At 42.8% G+C, this 24047-nt stretch overlaps 1 protein-coding gene across 1 annotated transcript in view; it reads left to right on the top strand.

Moving 5' to 3' along the window:
- The first annotated feature begins 2191 nt into the window (after positions 1 to 2191).
- The window catches only part of LOC142311012 (protein NDNF-like), a 43836-nt gene continuing 21980 nt past the window's right edge, over positions 2192 to 24047 (top strand). The window contains exons 1-2 of the mRNA XM_075348978.1: positions 2192 to 2587; positions 11368 to 11551. Of these exons, the coding sequence (XP_075205093.1) occupies positions 2581 to 2587; positions 11368 to 11551 (191 nt within the window). The 5' untranslated portion in view covers positions 2192 to 2580. The remainder of the gene's footprint in view (positions 2588 to 11367; positions 11552 to 24047) is intronic.

The following is a 24047-nucleotide window of genomic DNA, read 5'->3' as shown; positions in this document are numbered from 1 at the left end:
ATTACCTTCCCTGCTAATATGTTTTTATCTGCCCTTTCTACATCCTATGGACAGTGCTCCAGAAATTTTCTCCTAATCAAGGCAGTTCCTGTTTCTTCTTCTGACCATGACATGGAGTATAAGATTAATCAAATTGTAGACTATAAAAATGTTTGTCAAAATCTTTTCTACTTAATAGACTGAAAGGGATATGGACCCAAAGAGAGATGCTGGGTTCTTAAAATGTATCTTATCGTGCCAGTTTTACTTAGGAGATATCGTGCAAAGCATCCTCATTTTTGTGTTACAGACTCTTCTTGGAGGGGTAATAAAGAGTGAAGTGATACTGTTACTCAACTGTCCTGGCTCAGGCACTGGTTACTAAAGTAAGATTTCTGCTGATACTGGTATAGCTCTGTTATATCAGGTACCTGATATCAAATACTTGCCTGCTAATACTTGAGCAACACTTATAGCACTTATGCATCAGTGTGTAACCTTCTATGCAAGCAAGTAACTGGTGCATATTCATCTCTGTTGTCCTTTAGTTAGCCATTTATCTGCCAGTCTGCATGGTGTACTGGTACTTGCCAATCTACATGCCATTCACAAATACCTTTTCCGCTTCAGCATTGTGCCCGGATCATACTGCTCACCTTCACCTATGGCTTAGAAAATCCCCCTTGCCTGGTTAGCTATAGCACCTAACACAATGTCAACTATCAAATGGAGTGGTGGAAAGCATGTTGCTACTGGACTCTGGAGCAGTGGAAATGTGTTCTGTGAATTATTGAATCACACTTCTCTATCTGACCATCTCATGGACAAGTCTGGGTTTGGTGAATACCAAAGGAAAGGAACATTATCTGCCTTAGAGTGCTGTGCCAGTTATAAAGTCTGATGGAAGAGGGAAAATGCTATGTGCTTATTATTAGTTCCAGTGAAGGGAAACCTTAATCCCTTAACATACCAAGACATTTTCAACAATTGGTGCTTGCCAACTTTGTGAGAACGGTTTGGGGATGGCCTTTTTCTGTTTCACCAAGATTGTGAAAAGCTTCATGAAGTATGATCCATAAAAGCTTGGTTTAGGGGCTCTAACTGGTCCATATAGAACCCTTACCGAATACTCATCTAACAGATTTGGATAAAACTAAAACAGAGATTAAGAGAACATGATTAAGACCTGAGGCGTCGAAACGCGTTGTTCTGCTGCCATCCAACTGATATGCTGTACCTGCTGGAATTTTAATATGCATTGGCACAATAAAATTGATTTTTAATTTTCTCATTCCTGGCGCTGGAACTCTTTTCCTTTTCTATTATTGATTGACTGACAAGTCAAATCCGTGCGCAGGATTTGGAACACACCAGCAAGGCAGTACGGTGAGCTGGATTACCCCCTTTCCCTCTGCACTAAAACAGAGATTTTGAGGCGGTATGCCTGTCTGTCTGTCTTTATGATAGTCTATCTATCTAGGTACAGTACATATCTACTTATAATGGAATTAGATAGGTTAAGTTTGAGCTTCCCTTTGTATACATTTCAGAGTTAAAGTGCTCATTTTCATTGTATTATCTCACACCTCATGATTATACTTAAGTAGAAAATGAAATAATTTATTGTCATAGATGTAATTTTGCATCTGAAAGTCAACTTAAAACTCTGCAATTGAAAGCATTTTAAGCCTGAGAGGTCAAGTCACTAAAAGGCTTCATGATCTACAGGTACAATGTACTTTGTATGAAATCAATAGGTCTATCACTTTACAAAGCGTATTGCATCGTTGTAATGAAACACATTACAAACATTAATGCACTAGCATGTAGAGTATCCCAGTGCTTTACCTTGTCATGCAAAACATTAGCTCAATAGCTGTCCTCGTGAAAAATAGTTTCTTAGCTGCTAACTCCAAGTTAACCCATGGAGACGCACCTCTATAAGATTTATATAAGGTAACCTGTGGGATTCCACAAACATAAATTGTAATGACACTCCCTTCAGAATGCTTTTCATTTAATGTAAATATGTTCCGAGCTCCTCTTCTGGCAGGAACCACTTACTTAAATGTATTCAGCCAACACATTCCTTTTTAGATATCACATGTTTTAATGAGATTGCAAAAGGGGGAGGAGGGGGTCAATCTCAGCACTCTAGGGTATTAAACATGATCTACAATGTCTTACTGCACTCACAGTAATACCAGATTATTGATATTATGAGGCTGGGTACCCTTCATCTCTATTGTGCGGAGCTCCAGAAGAGTTAAGTGGGTGCCCCCCTTCCTCTCCCTCTCTGTCTCTCATTCAAGCCCTTATCCATCTGCAAATCTGCCAACAAGCAACTCTTTAATACAGTGGAGAGGAGGGAAGCTAGTCGCTAACTAACAGGGGATACTGAGTCTTAGACCACAGGGGAATCTCACAAGCCATTCATGCTGTAGGCTTGATATCTAGGAAGAGACAGCTTTCGATCTGAAGGAGTCTATCATTATGAAAAGGTGGCTGTCTTGTAGACGGTTCCATGTGCCCGACTCCTAGAAGCATGATCCGCTCTGACTATAGTGAGGAGTAAAGCAGTCTGAGAGGGATTTCTCCACAATGGGAGGTAGGTACAATTTTCTACAATATTATATGATAACTTGTGTATCTCCTATGTATAACAATGTAACTGTGCTGTATATGAAAAGGCACCCAGCTAAGTAGATGTAGTTACATTTCCATAAACCAGCTGTTCCTTGTTTATATGTAGATCTGTCAGCAATGAGTAGATGTAGCAGACCCCAGAAGATGAAGCACAGATGACTTTTCACTTCCCATATTTCATGTGTTATTTTTAACGGTTCACAAAATGAGATGATCGGAATATTTCATTTTACTGAAAGCATCACAAATCCTAACGGAAGATAAAACTGAAATTACAAAATTTGAAATGTAAAAATTCAATGCACAGGTGTGCTGTGATTAGGTCTGCACGCTGATATACTGAAGCAACTAGTGACGGTGAGGACCACTTATAGTGGGGAGAACATATTGTGTGGAACAGTTTAGAAAATATTTTACCACTCTCTCTACTTCTGTGCTGCTTCAGCATGGCCGATATACATATATATATATATATATATATATATATATATATATATATGTATATATATATATATATATATATATATGTATATATATACAGTACATAAAGTAGAAAAGTGGGGAGAAAAGTTGAACAAGTAAAATCAATTCACTATTTAAAACTTGTTTTACAAGACTGTTAGCTAGGGTTAGTTATTTTTCCAGAGTAGCCTATATGTGCCTTATATATTGGATTTCTTTATATTATAATAGTGATGATTAATATTATAGAATTATTATATTTTTCTACAGTAAAATAATATTTACCTTCATTATATGACATATCCCTTGTGTGTTTGTGTTGTTCTCTCACCAAAACTCTCCATAGTTGCATACCATGTTGCACTGTTTAGAAATGACTGTTAGGCCGGGGCCACACGGGGACTACTGCGATCCCCTTGCATGAGACTCGGCTCGTGCTGGCAGTACAGCAGAGCCGAGTCTCATGCTTGTGTCCTTGCAACTGAGGTCCGTTCGTGCGAGCAGACCTCAGCTGCGGGGGGCGGGCCGGCACTCAGGAGGGGAGGGAGGGATTTCTCTCCCTCTCGCCTGTGTAGCCGGCTATAGACATTCTCGCTCTGCACGCACGGTACACCGGTGTACCGCGAGTGCAGTGCGATTTTTCTCTCGCCCCATTCACTTGAATGGGTGCGAGAGAAAGAGTCTCGGATTACAATCGCAGCATGCTGCGATTGTTTTCTCGGTCCGATTAGGGCTGAGAAAATAATCGCCCATGTGTGCTGTCACACAGGCTAGAATTGGTCCGAGGGGAATGCGATGTTTTATCGCACTCCACTCGCACCGATTTTCTCGCCGTGTGGCTTAGGCCTTACTGATGGGTTTCAGTGTCATAATAAAGGAGGGGAGATGACTGATATTACTATATTTAGATTCACATACTAAAATAACATGGGAAGTTAAAAGTTAAATGAAAAAGAGAAGTTTATTTAATTATTTATTTTACAAATAAGGTCATGTCCAACCGGTCCACTTTGGTGAAAAGTAACAAAACAGCAACCAATTTTTAAACACAAAGTTTTAAAGTTTATCCAGCCACACGTCATCCTTATAGGCACTGCCACCTTCACATATTGCATTAAATAAGCATGTGCCGTGTGCATGTATGCCAACGACAACATTTATTTGCTGTTCTGCCTATGTTACGCACAGAAGTACATCTATAGTGCATTTGAAATGTATGGTTGCTATCAGACTATGAAGATTGTAGGGCCCAAAAAGTTAATCTCTTTAGTATGAGGAGATCTGTGCCATAAATGACACCATAGCATAGAAAGCCCTGTTATAGATTATGCATTGAGGTTGAGAGCCTCTAGTTACACCTCTATGTAGACATACCTCCCAACCGTCCCGGATTCTGCGGGACTTGCACGATTTATCAGGGCTGTCCCGCACTCCCGCGGCTCACAGCTGATGTCCCGGCTCCTCCCCTCAGTGAAGTGAATAAATTAAATTAAATTATCATCGGCTCTGGATTTTCGGGGCAGCCGGGACTCGAACTCGTGGAGCTGTGATTCATTGTTTCAAAGGCAGCAGCTCTAACGACTGAGCTACTGCCTCTATTGAAACCAATAGGAAGATTTTGTTATCTTGACCTCTATACTGCAGACACCAGAAGCAGGTTATTCAGCTGCAAAGATCTATGGAGGGATGGATGAATGGAGGGATAGAGGGAGGGATAGAGGGAGGGATGGATGGATGAGGGATGGATGAATGGATGATAGAGGGATGAATGGAGGGATAGAGGGAGGGATGGATGGATGATAGAGGGATGAATGGAGGGATAGAGGGAGGGATGAATGGATGATAGAGGGATGAATGGAGGGATAGAAGGAGGGATGGATGAATGGAGGGATAGAGGGATGAAATGAGGGATAGAGGGAGGGATGGATATATGATAGAGGGATGAATGGAGGGATAGAGGGAGGGATGGATGCATGGATGATAGAGGGATGAATGGAGGGATAGAGGGATGGATGGATGGATGGTAGAGGGATGAATGGAGGGATAGAGGGATGGATGGATGGATGATAGAGGGATGAATGGAGGGATAAAGGGAGGGATGGATGGATGATAGAGGGATGAATGGAGGGATAGAGGGAGGGATGAATGGAGGGATAGAGGCAGGGATGGATGGATGATAGAGGGATGAATGGAGGGATGAATGGAGGGATAGAGGGAGGGATGGATGGATGATAGAGGGATGAATGGAGGGATGAATGGAGGGATAGAGGCAGGGATGGATGGATGATAGAGGGATGAATGGAGGGATGAATGAAGGGATAGAGGGATGAAAGGAGGGATAGAGGGATGGATGGATGATAGAGGGATGAATGGAGGGATAGAGGGAGGGATGGATGGATGATAGAGGGATGAATGGAGGGATGAATGGAGGGATAGAGGGATGAAAGGAGGGATAGAGGAAGGGATGGATGGATGATAGAGGGATGAATGGAGGGATAGAGGGATGAAAGGAGGGATAGCGGGAGGGATGGATGGATGATAGAGGGATGAATGGAGGGAGGGATAGAGGGAGGGATGGATACATGGATGATAGAGGGATGAATGGAGGGATAGAGGGATGGATGGATGATAGAGGGATGAATGGAGGGATAGAGGGATGGATGGATGATAGAGGGATGAATGGAGGGATAGAAGGAGGGATGAAAGGAGGGATAGAGGGATGAAAGGAGGGATAGAGGGATGGATGGATGAATGGAGGGATGAATGGAGGGATAGAGGGAGGGATGGATGCATGGATGATAGAGGGATGAATGGAGGGATAGAGGGATGGATGGATGATAGAGGGATGAATGGAGGGATAGAGGGAGGGATGGATAGATGATAGAGGGATGAATGGAGGGATAGAGGGAGGGATGAATGGAGGGATAGAGGCAGGGATGGATGGATGATAGAGGGATGAATGGAGGGATAGAGAGAGGGATGAATGGAAGGATAGAGGGAGGGATGAATGGAGGGATAGAGGCAGGGATGGATGGATGATAGAGGGATGAATGGAGGGATGAATGGAGGGATAGAGGGAGGGATGGATGGATGATAGAGGGATGAATGGAGGGATAGAGGGAGGGATGAATGGAGGGATAGAGGCAGGGATGGATGGATGATAGAGGGATGAATGGAGGGATAGAGGGAGGGATGGATGGATGATAGAGGGATGAATGGAGGGATAGAGGGAGGGATGAATGGAGGGATAGAGGGAGGGATGGATGGATGATAGAGGGATGAATGGAGGGATAGAGGGATGAAAGGAGGGATAGCGGGAGGGATGGATGATAGAGGGATGAATGGAGGGATAGAGGGATGAAAGGAGGGATAGAGGGATGGATGGATGAATGGAGGGATGAATGGAGGGATAGAGGGAGGGATGGATGCATGGATGATAGAGGGATGAATGGAGGGATAGAGGGATGGATGGATGATAGAGGGATGAATGGAGGGATAGAGGGAGGGATGGATAGATGATAGAGGGATGAATGGAGGGATAGAGGGAGGGATGAATGGAGGGATAGAGGCAGGGATGGATGGATTATAGAGGGATGAATGGAGGGATAGAGAGAGGGATGAATGGAAGGATAGAGGGAGGGATGAATGGAGGGATAGAGGCAGGGATGGATGGATGATAGAGGGATGAAAGGAGGGATAGAGGGAGGGATGGATGGATGATAGAGGGATGAATGGAGGGATAGAGGGAGGGATGGATGGATGAATGGAGGGATGAATGGAGGGATAGAAGGAGGGATGATTGGAGGGATAGAGGGATGAAAGGAGGGATAGAGGGAGGGATGGATGGATGATAGAGGGATGAATGGAGGGATGAATGGAGGGATAGAAGGAGGGATGATTGGAGGGATAGAGGGATGAAAGGAGGGATAGAGGGATGGATGGATGGATGATAGAGGGATGAATGGAGGGATGAATGGAGGGATAGAGGGAGGGATGGATGCATGGATGATAGAGGGATGAATGGAGGGATAGAGGGATGGATGGATGGATGATAGAGGGATGGATGGATGGATGATAGAGGGATGAATGGAGGGATAGAGGTAGGGATGAATGGAGGGATAGAAGGAGGGATGGATGGATGATAGAGGGATGAATGGAGGGATGAATGGAGGGATAGAGGGAGGGATGGGTGGATGAATGGAGGGATGAATGGAGGGATAGAGGGAGGGATAGAGGGATGAATGGAGGGATGAATGGAGGGATGAATGGAGAGATAGAGGGAGGGATAGAGGGAGGGATGGATGATAGTGGGATGGATGGATGATAGAGGGATGGATGATAGATGGATATATAGATACACGACAGATAATAGATAGATAGAGATAGAATCATAGATAGATAGAATCATAGATAGATAGATAGATAGATAGAATCATAGATAGATAGATAGATAGAGAGATAGAATCATAGATAGAAAGATAGAGGGATAGAGATAGATAGATAGATAGATAAATACTGCATCTCAATGTTGGTGAAAGAGTCAGATTCATTTGTTCCCATAAAACTACTATAAAGAAATGAGGAAAAAAATACAAATACAATTTTTGTTTTTTATTTTTTTTTTTTATCTTCACCACCTTGGATTCAAACCAGCAACGTTTAAAACTTGTGTCCTGCAACCTCCTGGCTTTCCTAGCTGCTCTAGCTGTTGAACCACTAGGATTGATGATGTCAGAGGGAGGATTTCACATAAATGAACCTACAATAAAGCCTCTTACACAGCAGATTACACAGGACACAGCTACATTGTACAGAGCAGCATCTCTATGTCCTGTATTCTAGAGGGAGAGGAAAAGAGGATTTTTTTTCTTCTAATAAAGTTACTAAAAATAATAAAAAAAAATAGAATAATGTAATTTTATTGCACTTTTTTATAAAATAATAAACATCACAAATCAGCAAATAACATGGACATATTTGGTGTCCCTGTAATCGTAATGACCTGAACAACACAGCGATCAGATTATTTATGGGGATCGGTAAATGGCGGGAAAAAAAAGGCGCAATTTATTATTTTTCTTTATTAAAACCCATAAAAAATGTAATAAAAATGGATCACTGAGGCCGTGTTCACACAGAGCGTAAATGCTGCATTTTTTCTGCAGGTGTCCGCGCCACGAGTGCAATAACAATGTTCTCTGATTATTGCGTGTTTGCGGTATTTTTTATACATTGTCCCCCTTATTTGATACATGTTTGTTGCTGATGTGAATCCTGAAGCTTATAAAGAAAGAAACCCCAAATCCGCACCGTTCAGCGACGTCTTTCCACGCACCAGGAGCGGAGATTTCAAGACGTCTCATCCACTTTGCTTGGACAATTAGTCCATATTCCCATGTAGTGTAAATGCTGCATTTTTTTCCTGCTGTTTTTTTGCACATTTATTCTGCTGTGTTTAATTGTCCAAGTAAAGTGGATGTGGTTCCATGAAAAGACGCTCCTGAATTCTGCGGTTTTCGGGGGGGGGGGGGGTTCTCTGGAGGTTTCTATGTGGAGCTTAAAAAATGCAGGAAAAAGCTTCTCTGTACAATAAAACCACTTAAAAACGCAGATTCACATCTGAACCAAAAACGCATTAAATAATGCAGAAAAGGCAGAAAAAATGCAGCAAAAATGGAAAAAACAGAGAAGATTGTTATTGTGTAGTTTGGTGCAGACAGAAACAAAAAGAAACAGAATTTATGCAGCGTGTGAACATGGATTGATAGGCACAAATAAGCAACATGTCATATAGTGACACAGAAATATAAAACAATTCTGACTGCTATGAATATGAATGAACAGTCCACGGCATCTGCTGAATGACCCTTACTGCCAAATGGGTGTGGCTAGGGGTGTGGTTAGGGGTGTGGTCAAAATTTGCCGTTGCGCGCTGCGCGCGCCGCATACTTTGTCCCTCTTTCCTTTCATCTCTCCAACATGCCAGATGCCATAGAATGTGAGCATTTGCCCACTCAAGTCGGTTATGACAATGAACTGCAGTACAGTGAAGCTCCTGATGAGGATGATGAGCATTCAGATTCTGATGAAGTTCACAGATGGTTTCAGACAGTTTGTGCAGACATTGTTTGGTTATGCAAACCAATTTTGGCACAGCTGTCCGGTTGGCTGATCTGAACTGAACTTGGAGGGGAAGATGTTGGATTTGGAAGTCCTGGGCTGGTGTGGTTACACGTGACCTGCACTTGTGAGGCTAGTTGGATGTACTGCCAAATACTTTGTTATGCCTTTGGAGATGTCTTATGGTAGAGAGATGAACATTCAATTCACAGGCAACAGCTCTGGTGGACATTCTTGCAGTCAGCATACCAATTGTACACTCCCTCAAAACTTGCAACATGTGTGACATTGTGCTGTATGATAAAATTGCACATTTTAGAGTGGGTTTTTATTGTGGCCAGCCTGAGGCACACCTGTGTAATAATTATGCTGTATAATCAGCATCTTGATATGCCACACCTGTGAGGTGGATGGATTATCTCAGCAATGGAGAAGCACTCACTAACAGATTTAGAAATATTTCTGAACAATATTTAAGAGAAAAAGTCTTAGGTGTCTGAGTTCAGCTCATGGGAGCAAAAACAAAAGTGCTGTGTTTATATTTTTGTTCAGTATATTTTAGAGGAACACCCGTATTGGTCTTCTTAAAGGAGATGGTCTCTATGTATAGTGTATAGTAGAATTAAACATTTGGTCTGGATACCGAGAGAAGGGCGGAAGGGGGGAACTTACAGTGATTCTTTGGAGATATTTGACTGAGAATATTTGTATTCCCTAATATTATAATTGCTTTCCATTTTTCAAAAGAGAACAATTCCTCAAAAAAGGGCATTTTGTGACTCCCACTAACTCAGAGGTTGCCACAATACTTTTACTTTCCATCAATAAAAAAGGACAACTTATTTTAACACACCTAAAATGAAGTGGTATTTGTGAAATGTAACGAACAGAGAATACAGCCTTTGACAGATGGGAAAGAAGGACGGGAGGCCGATGTAATGAAGCAGAATGTAAACAGGAACATGTGTACGGGAAACGCCATGACAATGGACTGTAAATTGCTTTGACCTAGATCTTATTAACCTTTTCTAAAGAAGCTTCTACTAAAAATTGGATTGGAAGCATTGCAGTCAGAGTAACGATTACTTGTTATCCAGGAAAGGTCATATGTCCTCGTGTAGGAAAGGACATTCTAAATGGAAATCCAGGAATGATGAGATTAGTAGGAACAGATACCGAAGAACACGCATTGAGGACATCTACTTATACAAAATCAATAGAAAAGAATGAAAACAAAAATCCTATACCATTAATCACAAGCATCTTATGTGTATTCGAGTTTTCATCTACCTCAATGTCAGACCTGACCTGAATATAGTCTACTTACAATTAAGATGCGGACCCTGATAAGAACCCTACTCATTCATCCATTCATTGTTAGATCACAAGGGGAAAGCATTGTTATCATGCCAGCTTGCATACTTCAAGGTCTTGTGCCCATTTGTAATAAATCTTTATATTTAACCTGTTGAAGATATTTTTTTACAGAGAACTTGTCATCTGATTCATGGTGGCCAAACTGCGGACGGCAGGATTGCAGTCAGGTATGTTTTTTCTCTGAAACACTGCAGCAAATAGTTTAAAGATCTGTCCGTTGACCATAGGCAGTGGAGAGACTCATCCAGTACCACCTCTGATTCTCCCAGCACCGCTCTAGTTGATCTACAGTTCTCTCCCAATGTACACACATATGAGAGACCTGACAATTACCTGGAGTGATGTGAGGAGAAACTGTCCAGGATGGCCAAGAACTGGTCAAATTGTCTGCTTATGGTCCCTGGATCCTTAAACTATGTTCTCTTTGAAATGTTGTGGTGTTTCAGAGAAAAGCATACCTGTCGACATAGCGTAGCAAGGTTCTGATTCATGCTGGTCATGGCTTGGGCACCATGAATCAAGTGACAGGTTCCCTTTAGAAATATAGCCTAGGATAGATCACACCGTGTTTGTGGTGGGCTCTCAGTATACATATATTGGTAAAATGTCACCAGATATTTGTCGTTGTGCATGTAGATGTAACAGAAAAACATACACATTTTTCAATACAAAATCTGTAAAACATGTAGTAAAGGCTATAACAACAATAAAAAATACCTGAAAGTAGCAAACTTCTGTTGTAGCTGAATGTTAACACTGAATGCAGTATGTTACTTCCTATAGGTATGGAAACATACAAGCTGCTATGGGCTGTTCATCTTGCTGTTCTTCTGTCTGGATGCATGTCTCATTCCAACCTTCCAACATTTGATGATTATGGAAAGATTTATTTCAACCCTTATCACTCCCTTATTCTACCAGATGGCAGGGAAACCACAATCTATCTGTTGAAGGATATCACAAAAAGGTAGGAGGACAATATTATTATGTTCATCTCAGCTGGGGGTTTTCATATTTGCTGTCAGAAAACCTTTAACCCAATTTTATGTTAAAATGTTTATTCTAAGGAGCACTTTGAACACTACGTCATCGCAAGCCGATGCTTGCGATGCCGAGCACGATAGTCCCCGCCCCCCGTCGCAGGTACGATATCTTGTGATAGCTGCCGTAGCGAACATTATCGCTATGGCAGCTTCACATGCACTCACCTGCCCTGCGACGTCGCTCTGGCCGGCGACCCGTCTCCTTATTAAGGGGGCGGGTCGTACGGCGTCATAGCGACGTCACACGGCAGGCAGCCAATAGAAGCGGAGGGGCGGAGATGAGCGGGACGTAAACATTCCGCCCACCTCTGTCTTTCCGCATAGCCAGCGTGAGCCGCAGGTAGGAGATGTTCCTCGCTCCTGCGGCTTCACACACAGCGATGTGTGCTGCCGCAGGAACGAGGAACAACATCGTAACATCGGTCCTTGCAAAATTATGGAAATGACCGACGCTACACCGATGATATGATTTCGACGCTTTTGCGCTTGTTAATCGTGTCAAAAAGGATTTACACACTACGATATCAAGAGCAACGCCGGATGTGCGTCACTTTCAATTTGACCCCACCAACATCGCACATGTGATGTCATGGTGTGCAAAGTGCCCCTAAGACTCTGTACATTCACAGATAATGTCATGCCCCTAGTTGCACTTTTATAGGACTGTACAAGTTATTCCTAGAATACTATATATACTGTCTATATATATATATATATATATATATATGTATTTATTTTTTCCCTCTCCACCATTCTTTTTGCTTTGCATTTTGAGTTTTTACTGCACTTTTCTTTTGAGACTCACCAGAGCCGTTGCCCCACTTAACCCTCTCCTATGGATATCGCCATTAATGTTTTAACTAAAAGCAGATATGAAGGCCTTTAAAGTGCCCATGTGTAATACTATTGTATGAACTGAGGATTTCGATTGCGTTAGGGTAATGACAACCAGAGACGGGTTCTTGGTGCAAAGAAGTTTTATAATATTCAACACTATGTACACCGGAAAGAACATAAACACAGTAGAACATAAACACAGTAAATACCTGCCAGGTTCAGAGCAAAGGGGAATTCCCGTGGCCGCTCACCGGACTCCCCCAGGGAGACCACCAGGAGCGAACCCCTATACAGGGGCTGTCTGGCGATAACCCCAGAAGGCAGCCGGGACACGAAAGGGCAACAGGTATAGTCCAAAAATGTCCGTACGTGATGTGGAACGTGAGTCCTAGGGTGGATATGAAACGGAAGGAACCGGGCAGAAGTGCCGACCAGAGATGGCAGACGAAGTCCGGGACCAGCGAGGGCACAGCTTGATGAGACCAGGTGGAGTCCAGAGCCGGTGTCGGGTGTTTCAACAGGATCCAAAATAGCAATCAGGAACCAAGAGCAGCAGGGCAGGAGTAGACAGGAAGCAGTATACTCAAGCAACTAGACTAAGCTTAGGGGCGGGCTTTTAAACAGATGAACAGGAAGTAGGGCAACAGATCAGAAAACTCCATGTTAACAAAGGGCAAGATCCTTCAGAAGCAAACTGGAAATCCCGGAACTCTGACACCATGAAGGGATAGGTAAACCTTCAGACTGGGCTATAACTGATAACGGGTTTCTGATGTTGAAAAGTCATTTTATATCTACGTAATGGAGTTGACAATTTATTTCCATTGTTATAAATTTCAGTATTTTGAGCTGATTTTTTAGAAACTTCCATAGAATAGAAAATAAACTTTAGCTACTTTTTGGAAATTTTAGTATTCCCAACTTAAAGAATACACAATCCAGGGGAAAACAGGAATAATAACGTGGTTAATCCTGTGCTACTGTTGGTGAAGGAATCCAATATAAAAACAGCGTGGAAAATAAAAGGGGGTTATTCAACGCATATCGAAGTAAACTTAACTTCTTCAGGAAAGGCCAATAAAATAAAGCTGTATTTTCAATCTCAAAGCAGGAAAACATGGATCATAAAACAAGAATAAGACCATACGTGCTCATTGAGTGGAGCTCCAGACAAAGGTGCCAATGGGAACCACACTAGCCTTATATTTCAGATGGTCATACTCTACATTAAAGGGTTGGAAGTGACTTATAGTAAGGCAAATAATGCATACAGCCTACTGTGGCAGCTAAGCTAAATCACGTGACACAGATTAAAACAAATGTAGCAGAAGTCATCTTACCCACAGTAATATTGGGATGTTCTCGCCTGCCGCCGTGCTACACATTATAATTACCGCAGGTACCTCTATATGCCCATCGGAATTTGTGTGCCCTTATACAGTGTCAGTGCACATCACTCTGCCCCGGACAGATTCACTGCCCCAGAGTAAGATGTTCACAGTGACGTGTTTAAACATTTTCTCAAAATTAGTCCAAACTCCACTAGAAGAAGCCAACGCTGGGATTTGTGCCAGTCTCCAGCAATGCTTTTAGCATTTTTGCTTTACAGCCAGTTCAGTTAAGTATTGAACTAAGTCTGCATATATTTAGTTTTCATATAGAAATGTTCAATCCAATGATGTCATTATTGTAGTTTGTCATTATTTCACTTACTTTATTCTTTGACCACAATCAAACTTTCCAGTGCTGGAATAGTCATTCATAGACTTTGATTCAATCTTTCCATTGCCCTAAATGGGAAATTTTTACTTCAATCATGGAAATACTACTGGTGATAAACTATAGGTTATAGCATTTCTTATACAGTCTTAAAGATTAAGAAACACATTGGTGTAATTAAATTCAATTACATGCTTTTATGAAAACCACACATGCATATTCCTCTGTGTGAATGAGAAGAAATGACTGCAATTATAATTGAACCTCTGAACTCCCTGAAAAATCCCACCAATGGGCGACAAGGGGTCATGACACAAGCTGATATTAGTGGGGAGAAGGTAGCAATTCCCATTCAGTTGTATAGGAATCCCCTGACCACCTCTCCAATGACAGGACTGTTTTCTAGATACACTCGGGTACTTAATCTTTTCAATATTAATGGCATCTCCTCTGCTTGATGGAAATGCCTCTTTAAAATAATGTCTATGTCTAGTTTAAGGTGCTCTCTGCGCAAGAAGTAAAAAAGTTGGGGGTATCTTAGTCTTCATTTGGTTTACATTTTCCAAATGCTCCTACCTAGAAATAAAAGAATAATGTGTGTGAGAGGAACAGTTCAAAGTATTACCACCACCTGTAACCACCCTTAGAAGGAACCTGTCAGGTCCCCTTTCCCTATGCCAGAAATTCTTTTGTAACCTTGGCCAGATCTGTGCATTGCCACAATTCTGTCTCTGAGCTCCTTGGGCAGTTCCTTTGACCTCATGATTCTCATTTGGTCTGACATGCACTGTGAGCTGTGAAGTCTTATATAGACAGGTGTGTGCCTTTCCAAATCAAGTCCTATCAGTTTAATTAAACACAGCTGAACTCCAGTGAAGGAGTAGGACCATCTCAGGGAGGATCACAAGGATATGACCATGTGATATTTCAGTTTTTCTCGTTTAATAAATTTGCAAAAAATTCTACATTTCTGTTTATTTTTCTGTCAAGATGGGGTGCAGAGTGTACATTAATGAGACAAAAATGAACTTTTTTGAATTTACCAAATGGCTGCAGTGAAACAAAGAGTGAAAATTTAAAGGGGTCTGAATACTTTCTGTACCCACTGTATTGTTAGAGAGGAAAGGACAAGAGTTTTTTTAGTGCAAAATAATTACAAAATTTTATTAGACATAGTGGGGAAAATATCCAAACAGTCATTAAAAACAAGTTTAAAACATTAATGACGGATTACCCCTACATGGGACATGAAACAAAGGCTAAGGTATATACATATGGAGTATATGGATATAATACACTCAATTGTACAGGGAAAACAAGTGGGCATTGTCTAACAAACAGCCGTACCCTTTATCATCATACTGCCAAACAAAGTTGCTGCAGTATTAAGCACAGCTGTGCTTGATTTTGAGACCCCACTAAAGAACCTGCACAAGCTGATACCAGTACCAGAAGGCGCCCTATGTCAATCCAACCAAATATGGAGGGGAGCTCCGCCAGGAATAGAGCCTCTGGAAGACCTACGTACGTTTCGATATTGTTAGTTAATAATCTTCGTCAGGGAGGAGGCGTCCTGTGCCAGCCATCCCCTGTAGCAGGCTTTTAAATGTGCCATTGTAATTACCGCGGACCCGGAAGTCTCACTCGCGGCGATCACACCTGCGGCCGGACGAAGTCACGCGAGATGCTGGCCGTCACGTCATCTTCGCGCATGCGCGGGAGCGGGGACGCGTCACCAAGGCTCCCGCGCATGCGCGCGACACTGAGACGGCCGCAGCTGCGCGTGCACGAACGGCACCAGGCGCGATCGCACAGAGACGACCAGACACTGCAACAAAGGTAAATATAAATATAAACGGATATCTCTAAACACAACACAATTCCACAATATTTGGAATTAAAAAAACATATAGCAGTGTCATATGAACAGGTCCATCTTTAGCTTTTTCATGCGAATCATGAGAGGGATGATGAGTTTTCACATGGCAGTCATGTAGTTATTTTCGAAGTCCTATTAATAAAAAAGGACGTATAGGTAAATAAGCCTGAATTTCAGGGAGGGATGCACAGGAGCTGAGGCATATATTAAAAGGATAAAAAAATAAAAATATAAAAAGACAGAGGATACAGGTGAGAGAGCAAATGGCAATTTCACAATATAGATATGTATAATTAAATAGCGCATGAAATGGGATATATATGACCATGACCATAGATAAACATAGAAAAATGGAAAAATGAAAAAATGATGACTCCCAGGAGGAAGAAAAACTATACAAGGTCAAAAATGGTACTATAGAAAAGGGGCATAACTCACTGATTCGTTTAAGCCCTTGGGAACCAGTGTGTCCAAAGTCACTATCCACTTGGTCTCACACTGCGCCAGGCGCTTCTTGAGATCACCACCTCTGATCCCCCCCATTATTACATCAATTCCTCTTATCTTCAACTTTGAGGGGTCACAAGAGTGATGCAATCTGAAGTGCCTGGGCAGTGTTTTAAGTGTTGTCAGGTCCTCCTCCGTTTTAGCCGCCACGATGTCCCTCACGTGCTCTCTGACCCTAATGCGGAGCTCCCTAGAGGTGAGTCCCACATAGGTCAGGGGGCACGTACATGTCGCAAAATACACCACATGTGTGGTTGCACATGTGATGTAATGCTTGATGTTATAAGTCTTCTGTCCATTGGATGAACAGAATGTATGACTCCGGAGGACATTGCGGCAAGCCACACAGTGACCACAAGGAAAACAACCCTGTGGAGGACCATGAGACCCAAATGGATTTACTCGAGGTGGAACATAGTGACTCTGGACCAACATGTCCCTAAGATTTCTTGCTCTCCTGGAAGTCATTAAGGGCTCCTGGGTAAGTGCTCTAGCCAGAGTTGGGTCGGTCATCAAAACCGGCCAGTGCCTCTTCAAAATCTGACGCATGGTGCCCCACTCCTGACTGTGTGTTCCAATGAACCTCACCGCGATATCACGTTGTATCTGCTTCTTTGGAGTATCCGTGAGTAGCTGCAGCCGGGGAGTCTTTTTTGCCCGATTATAGCCAGCCCTGATGCTTCTGCCACTGTAGCCCCTCTCGCGGAATCGATCCCTGAGATCAGCCGACTGAGCCTCAAAATTATCGTTAGACGAGCAAATCCGCCTCATCCTCAAATATTGCCCGGTAGGAATGGCGCGAATCGTTGATGGATTATGGTCAGATGTAGCGTGTAGTAGTGCATTGACGGACGTCTCCTTTCGAAAGACGTCCGTCTGGATCGATCCCCTTTGATCCACCTTGATCATAATATCAAGGAAATCAATCCTGCGTCTACTACTTTTATAAGTGAGTTTGATATTAAAATCATTGATGTTTAATTGTCCCATAAATAGTTCGAGCCGCTCAGCTGAGCCCTGCCACACAAACAAAACATCGTCTATGTATCTAAGCCAACACTGCACATGGGCGCTAAGCCCGGAGCCCTCGTCTGCAAAAATCAGCCTCTCCCAGAAACCCAGAAAGAGGCCTGCATACGAAGGCGCACAGGCCGCGCCCATGGCAGTGCCGCGTTGCTGTAGATAGTAGATGTCTTTAAACACGAAGAAGTTGTGCGACAGGGCAAACTCGAGCAGCTCGATAATCAACTCACTCAATTCGCCACTCCGACCGGACATTTCGAGAAAGAAACGGACAGCTCGTATTCCATCCGTGTGAGATATACACGTGTATAGGCTTTCAATGTCAGCTGTGACAAGGATCATATCCTCCTCCAGAAAGATGCCGTCAATGCGCCTAAGGACGTCCGTGGTGTCCCGGACATAAGAGGGTAATGTCTCAACCAAAGTTTTTAAATGGTAATCTATAAATCTACAAATAGGATCACATAAACCCCCTATGCCGGACACAATCGGACGTCCAGGCGGATTGACGGCATCTTTATGGACTTTAGGCAATATATAAAATGTAGGGACTCTGGGATATTTTTTACACAATCCGTCAAACATTTTCTTATTGATCAGACCGGTGTCCAGAGCCCTTTGTAGTATCGCGGTGAGCTCAGTGGAAAACACAGTCAGTGGATTAGAGGGTAATTTCCTATAGGTGCTCCTATCCCGAAGCTGTCTAAGAACCTCCTGTTCATATTTAGCGCAGGACAGCACCACAATGTTTCCCCCTTTGTCAGCGGGTTTTATCACAATGTCGCTGAAGCCCTGCAATTCAATCAAGGCCTTCCTTTGAGGATAAGTCAAATTATCCCTTTTCCGATTGGTCGGGATCTTTTTGAAATCCTCACTGACCATTTTGGTGAAGATCTCAATTGCAGGGCTAAGTGACAATGGGGGGAACTTTGTTGACTTGGGTAAGAGAGCATCTGGGAACGTACCTGTTGTCGGGATCTCCTGTTCCTGGAGTAAATCCTCAAGATTTCGTATGGCCTCACGTTCCACCAGGCTATCGGACCCGTCATTCCGCTTATAAAAAAGTTTTTTAAGAATTAGTTTCCGTGAAAACAAGTTAAGATCCTTCAACGCCGAGAAAAGATGGAAAGAATTAGAGGGAGAGAAAGTCAGACCACGTGAGAGGACCTCCACCTGAGCCACAGTGAGCACCCGTTGAGATAAATTAAGTACCTGAAGTTTGTTCCCTTGGCGTTTGTTCTTGTTGTACGTCACAGGTGGTCGGGCTCTGTGTTTGACACGTGCCCCGACTGTATCCCCAAAATCCGTGGAACTCACTGAGGCCCCGGAGGAGGAACCACCCGCGGAGGTCAAAGACACTATTGAGGAGGATCTTGAACGAGGGTTTTTGTTAGTAATATCCCCAGTACGTCCTCTAGTTGTATTATCTCTCCATCTATATGCTCTCCGTAGGGTATAGTCCTGAATATCCCTATTTAATTTTTTCAGTTTGAAGGTCCTAATTTCTCGCTCCCATTTCTCCAATTCCTTATCAATGTCAGCATAGAAGCGGGTAACGGTAGCCGGTGTACAAGCTTCAGTCAAGTTAGTTTCTAATGCCTCTAATTCGGTTTCGATTGAGGCCAGTGAGGATGAATTGTGATCCCACAATAGGCCCAGGAAGCCCCGAGAACAGGTCTGTGCTAATTCTTCCCATTTTGTTTTAAAATTTTCATCTTCTAAAGGGAAGGAGGGGAAGACCTGCACACGAAGTCCCCTGGGTACCAGATCTTTCTCCAAGTACTTGCCCAAGAATGCTTTATTCCACCACAATCTCGTGCGTTTCTTAAGTAAATCTTTATATTTGGTCATGATCATCTCCTCAGAGTGAGTGCCATTGCTCACATCACCTGTGACCCCACCAGTCTTAAGGACGTCGTCCATCTGGAGCTGCCAGGTGCTATCCCTGGCCCGAAAGGTCATGGCGGCTGGAGAACACTCTGTGATAAACAGAATAAATATGATTAGGGAAAAAATACTCCGCAGTACCATAACACAAATGTGAAGGGTGGGTCCAGATTTTTCTGGAACCCCACCCAATTAGCACAAACTCATTAACATATTAGAGAGGAAAGGACAAGAGTTTTTTTAGTGCAAAATAATTACAAAATTTTATTAGACATAGTGGGGAAAATATCCAAACAGTCATTAAAAACAAGTTTAAAACATTAATGACGGATTACCCCTACATGGGACATGAAACAAAGGCTAAGGTATATACATATGGAGTATATGGATATAATACACTCAATTGTACAGGGAAAACAAGTGGGCATTGTCTAACAAACAGCCGTACCCTTTATCATCATACTGCCAAACAAAGTTGCTGCAGTATTAAGCACAGCTGTGCTTGATTTTGAGACCCCACTAAAGAACCTGCACAAGCTGATACCAGTACCAGAAGGCGCCCTATGTCAATCCAACCAAATATGGAGGGGAGCTCCGCCAGGAATAGAGCCTCTGGAAGACCTACATACGTTTCGATATTGTTAGTTAATAATCTTCGTCAGGGAGGAGGCGTCCTGTGCCAGCCATCCCCTGTAGCAGGCTTTTAAATGTGCCATTGTAATTACCGCGGACCCGGAAGTCTCACTCGCGGCGATCACACCTGCGGCCGGACGAAGTCACGCGAGATGCTGGCCGTCACGTCATCTTCGCGCATGCGCGGGAGCGGGGACGCGTCACCAAGGCTCCCGCGCATGCGCGCGACACTGAGACGGCCGCAGCTGCGCGTGCACGAACGGCCCACTGTATTGTGTATGGCCTTCTTTCCATGTTATCACTTGCCTATAGGCTTCCTAATGTGATTTCCACAAGCAGGCGTCCCTTCCTGCTCCTGGAAATTTTGCACATGTGCACGGCTTATTCCGGCAGTGTCAGTGTGCCTCAGAAGCCGGGTATCCGCTTCCTTATTTCACTGCGCATGATCGGAAGTACAGCTTCTACACATCTGATCATGATGCTCCCGGAATCAGCCGCATGCATACGTGAGATTTCCAGGAGCCGGCGGTGATACCGGCTGGAGGAAATCATGTTAATCCGCCCACAGGGGCATGATAGCGTGAAAAAAAGCCCACGAGTCTAGGGAACTAAAGCCCTATCGACTAATCAGGGCCCTAATTAGCATACAGGGTAATTTATAAGTCGTTTTTTAAACATTGTTATGAGTGAATGACATTATACAGGGCTGGTTAGGAAAGGAATTTTGGCACGCAGGTGTGAGTACTGCTGGTTCGGAGGGCATAGGGCACCTGACAGATTCCCTTTTAAATTGTCTGTTCTTTTTAGTCATTTATAGAAGAGTCTGCTAAACCTGGCTGCTTTCTGTACAACCAATTATTACATTGTTCTTTTAGAGCAAATGTGTTTCATATAAGAAATACACACATCCTTCCTTTATTAGGATGGTGAGGTTCACTTTTTATATGATATCACATTATTGATTAATTCCAAGGGATGGAAAATCTTTTAGTACTCAACATCAAGGTAAACGCTCCCTGTTAATATAGAAGTTAGCTATTTATTGGCTCATATAAATGTTGCCACATGTCTCTCCTACCAGATGCCTGGTAATAATATGTAATGAAATTCACATCCATCATATTATTTTCACTATTACTTTTCATATGACTTAAAAAGCAAAAATCAGGTGGATTTCGATTTTAGCCATATATACTAAATATATATATATATATATATATATATATATATATATATATATATATATATATATATATATTTATATATTTGGTATATATGGCTAAAATCTTACATATATAACATTTGGCTTACAGTTACAGTATGATAATATTCAGTATTTACTTCTTCAAAAAAGCATGTCAATGCCACTTTTCCCCCAGAATGAGTGCGTGCTTGTTTGTTTGCGTGATGCGGATTAAAGGAGTATATCCATTTCTTCATCTAATTAAAGCTCAATGATTCTATAATTAAGTCAAGCTAGAATTGCCCATATAATGTCCCCAATATGCATCGACACAGCAAAAGACTGCAGTTGTACACTCTTGTTTACAAAAATGACTTTATTACCAAAGGCATCCTGTTATGTTTTTTTCTACCCCATATGACAGCAGGATGTTGTTTGGCCATATACTCTGAGTCCAATTATGTTACTTACTGGGCTGCTTCCTGCAGTTTTTATATAATTAGAGTTTTATCTGTGGCAGACCTATCAATTCTCTGAATGCTGAGCTCTGTATAATTCGACTCACACCACTGATTGGCAACTTTCAGAATGCTGCCAATCACTGGCGGTATTTCACTGAAAATGACAAAAAAAAAATCAAAAATATCACAGAAAAACAGCAGCCGTACCAACATAACACAATACCAGTACACTACAGGATGCAACAGACTCCATGACAAAGTGTATTTTGGCCAAAATATCTTCTGATGTGACCTGGTGTTGGTAAGAATGGCTGCCTTTTCCTTTGGTGTCCAATCTGTGGTGTGAGCGAGTTTATAGTGCCTTGCGAAAGTATTCACCCCCCTTGAATTTTTCAACCTTTTCCCACATTTCAGGCTTCAAACATAAAGACAAAAAAATGTAATGTTATGGTGAAGAATCAACAACAAGTGGGACACAATTGTGAAGTTGAATAAAATGTATTGCTTATTTTAAACTTTTTAAAAAAATAAATAACTGAAAATTGGGGCGTGCAATATTATTCGTCTCTTTTACTTTCAGTACAGCAAACTCACTCCAGAACTTCATTGAGGATCTCTGAATGATCCAATGTTGTCCTAAATGACTGGTGATGATAAATATAAGCCATCTGTGTGTAATCTTGTCTCTGTATAAATGCACCTGCTCTGTGATAGTCTCAGTGTTCTGTATAAAGCGCAGATAGCATCATGAAGACTTAAGGCCACGTCACACTAAGGCTACTTTCTCACACATCCGGTTTTTGCTCTGCGGCACAATACGGCGCTCTGCAGAAAAACCGCAACCGTTTTTTTTACGCCGTTTTTTTGCATAGACTTACATTAGTGCTGTATTGTGCTGCATGGGCTTGCGTTCGGTCCGTTTTTTGCCGCATGCGGCAGATTTAACCGATGCCGCGGCCGGATGGAACGTTGCCTGCAACGTTTTTTGCTCCGGCAAAAAAAACGCATTGCGCCGCATCCGGCCTCTGTGGCGCATTTTTCAATGCATGCCTATGGACGCCGGATGCGGCGCGATGTGGAAAAAACTGCATCCGGCCGCTGCATGCAGTTTCTTCCACTGCGCATGCTCAGTAGCGTGCCGTAACCGGAAAAAACCGGACCGGCCGCATGGTGTTTTCGCCGCATCCGTTGCATAGGTTTCACAGCCGGATTGAGCCGCACAGCTCAAGCCGGATGTGTGAAAGTAGCCTAAGCAACATCGCTAGCAACATCGCTGCTAACGAACAACTTTTGTGACGTAACAGCGATGTTGCTAGCGATGTTGCTGTGTGTGACATCCAGCAACAACCCAGCCCCTGCTGTGAGGTCGTTGGTTATTGCTGAATGTCCTGGGCCATTTTTTAGTTGTTGCTCTCCCGCTGTGAAGAGATGCATCCAAGAGGCCCATGATCACTCTGGATGAACTGCAGAGATCTACAGCTGAGGTGGGAGAGTCTGTCCATAAGACAGCAATCAGTTGTACACTGCACAAATCTGGCCTTTATGGAAGAGGGGAAAAGAGAAGGCCATTTCTCAAAAATATCCATAAAAAAGTGTTGTTTAAAATTTGCCATAAGCCATCTGGGAGACACACCAAACATGTGGAAGAAGGTGCTCTGGTCAGATGAAACCAAAATCGAACTATTTGGCCACAATGCCAAACGATATGTTTGGCTTAAAAGCAACACAACTCATCACACTGAACACACCATCCTCACTGTCAAAGATGGTGGTGTCAGCATCATGGGGCCTGCTTTTCTTCAGCAGGGACAGGGAAGATGGTTACAATTGATGGGAAGATGGATGGAGCCAAATACAGGACCATTCTTGAAGAAGACCTGTTGGAGTCTGCAAAAGACCTTAGACTGGGACGGAGATTTGTCTTACAACAAGACAATGACCCCAAACATAAGCAAAATCTATAATGGAATGGTTCACAAATAAACGTATCTAGATGTTAGAATGGCCAAGTCAAAGTCCAGACCTGAATGCAATCGAGAATCTGTGGAAAGAGCTGAGAACTGCTGTTCACAAACGCTCTCCATCCAACCTTACTCAGCTCGAGCTGTTTGCAAAGGAAGAATGGGTAGGAATTTCAGTCTTTCGATGTGCAAAACTGATAGACACATACCACAAGTGACTTGCAGCTGTAATCGCAGCAAAAGATGGCACTACAAAGTATTAACCTATAGGGGACGAATAATATTGCACGCCCCACTTTTCAGTTATTTATTTTTTTTAAAGTTTAAAAT

This window comes from Anomaloglossus baeobatrachus, chromosome 5 (genome assembly GCF_048569485.1).
Source record: "Anomaloglossus baeobatrachus isolate aAnoBae1 chromosome 5, aAnoBae1.hap1, whole genome shotgun sequence".
Lineage (NCBI taxonomy): Eukaryota > Metazoa > Chordata > Amphibia > Anura > Aromobatidae > Anomaloglossus > Anomaloglossus baeobatrachus.
Note: the sequence above shows the minus strand (reverse complement) of the source record. Positions and strands in the feature narration are given on the sequence as shown.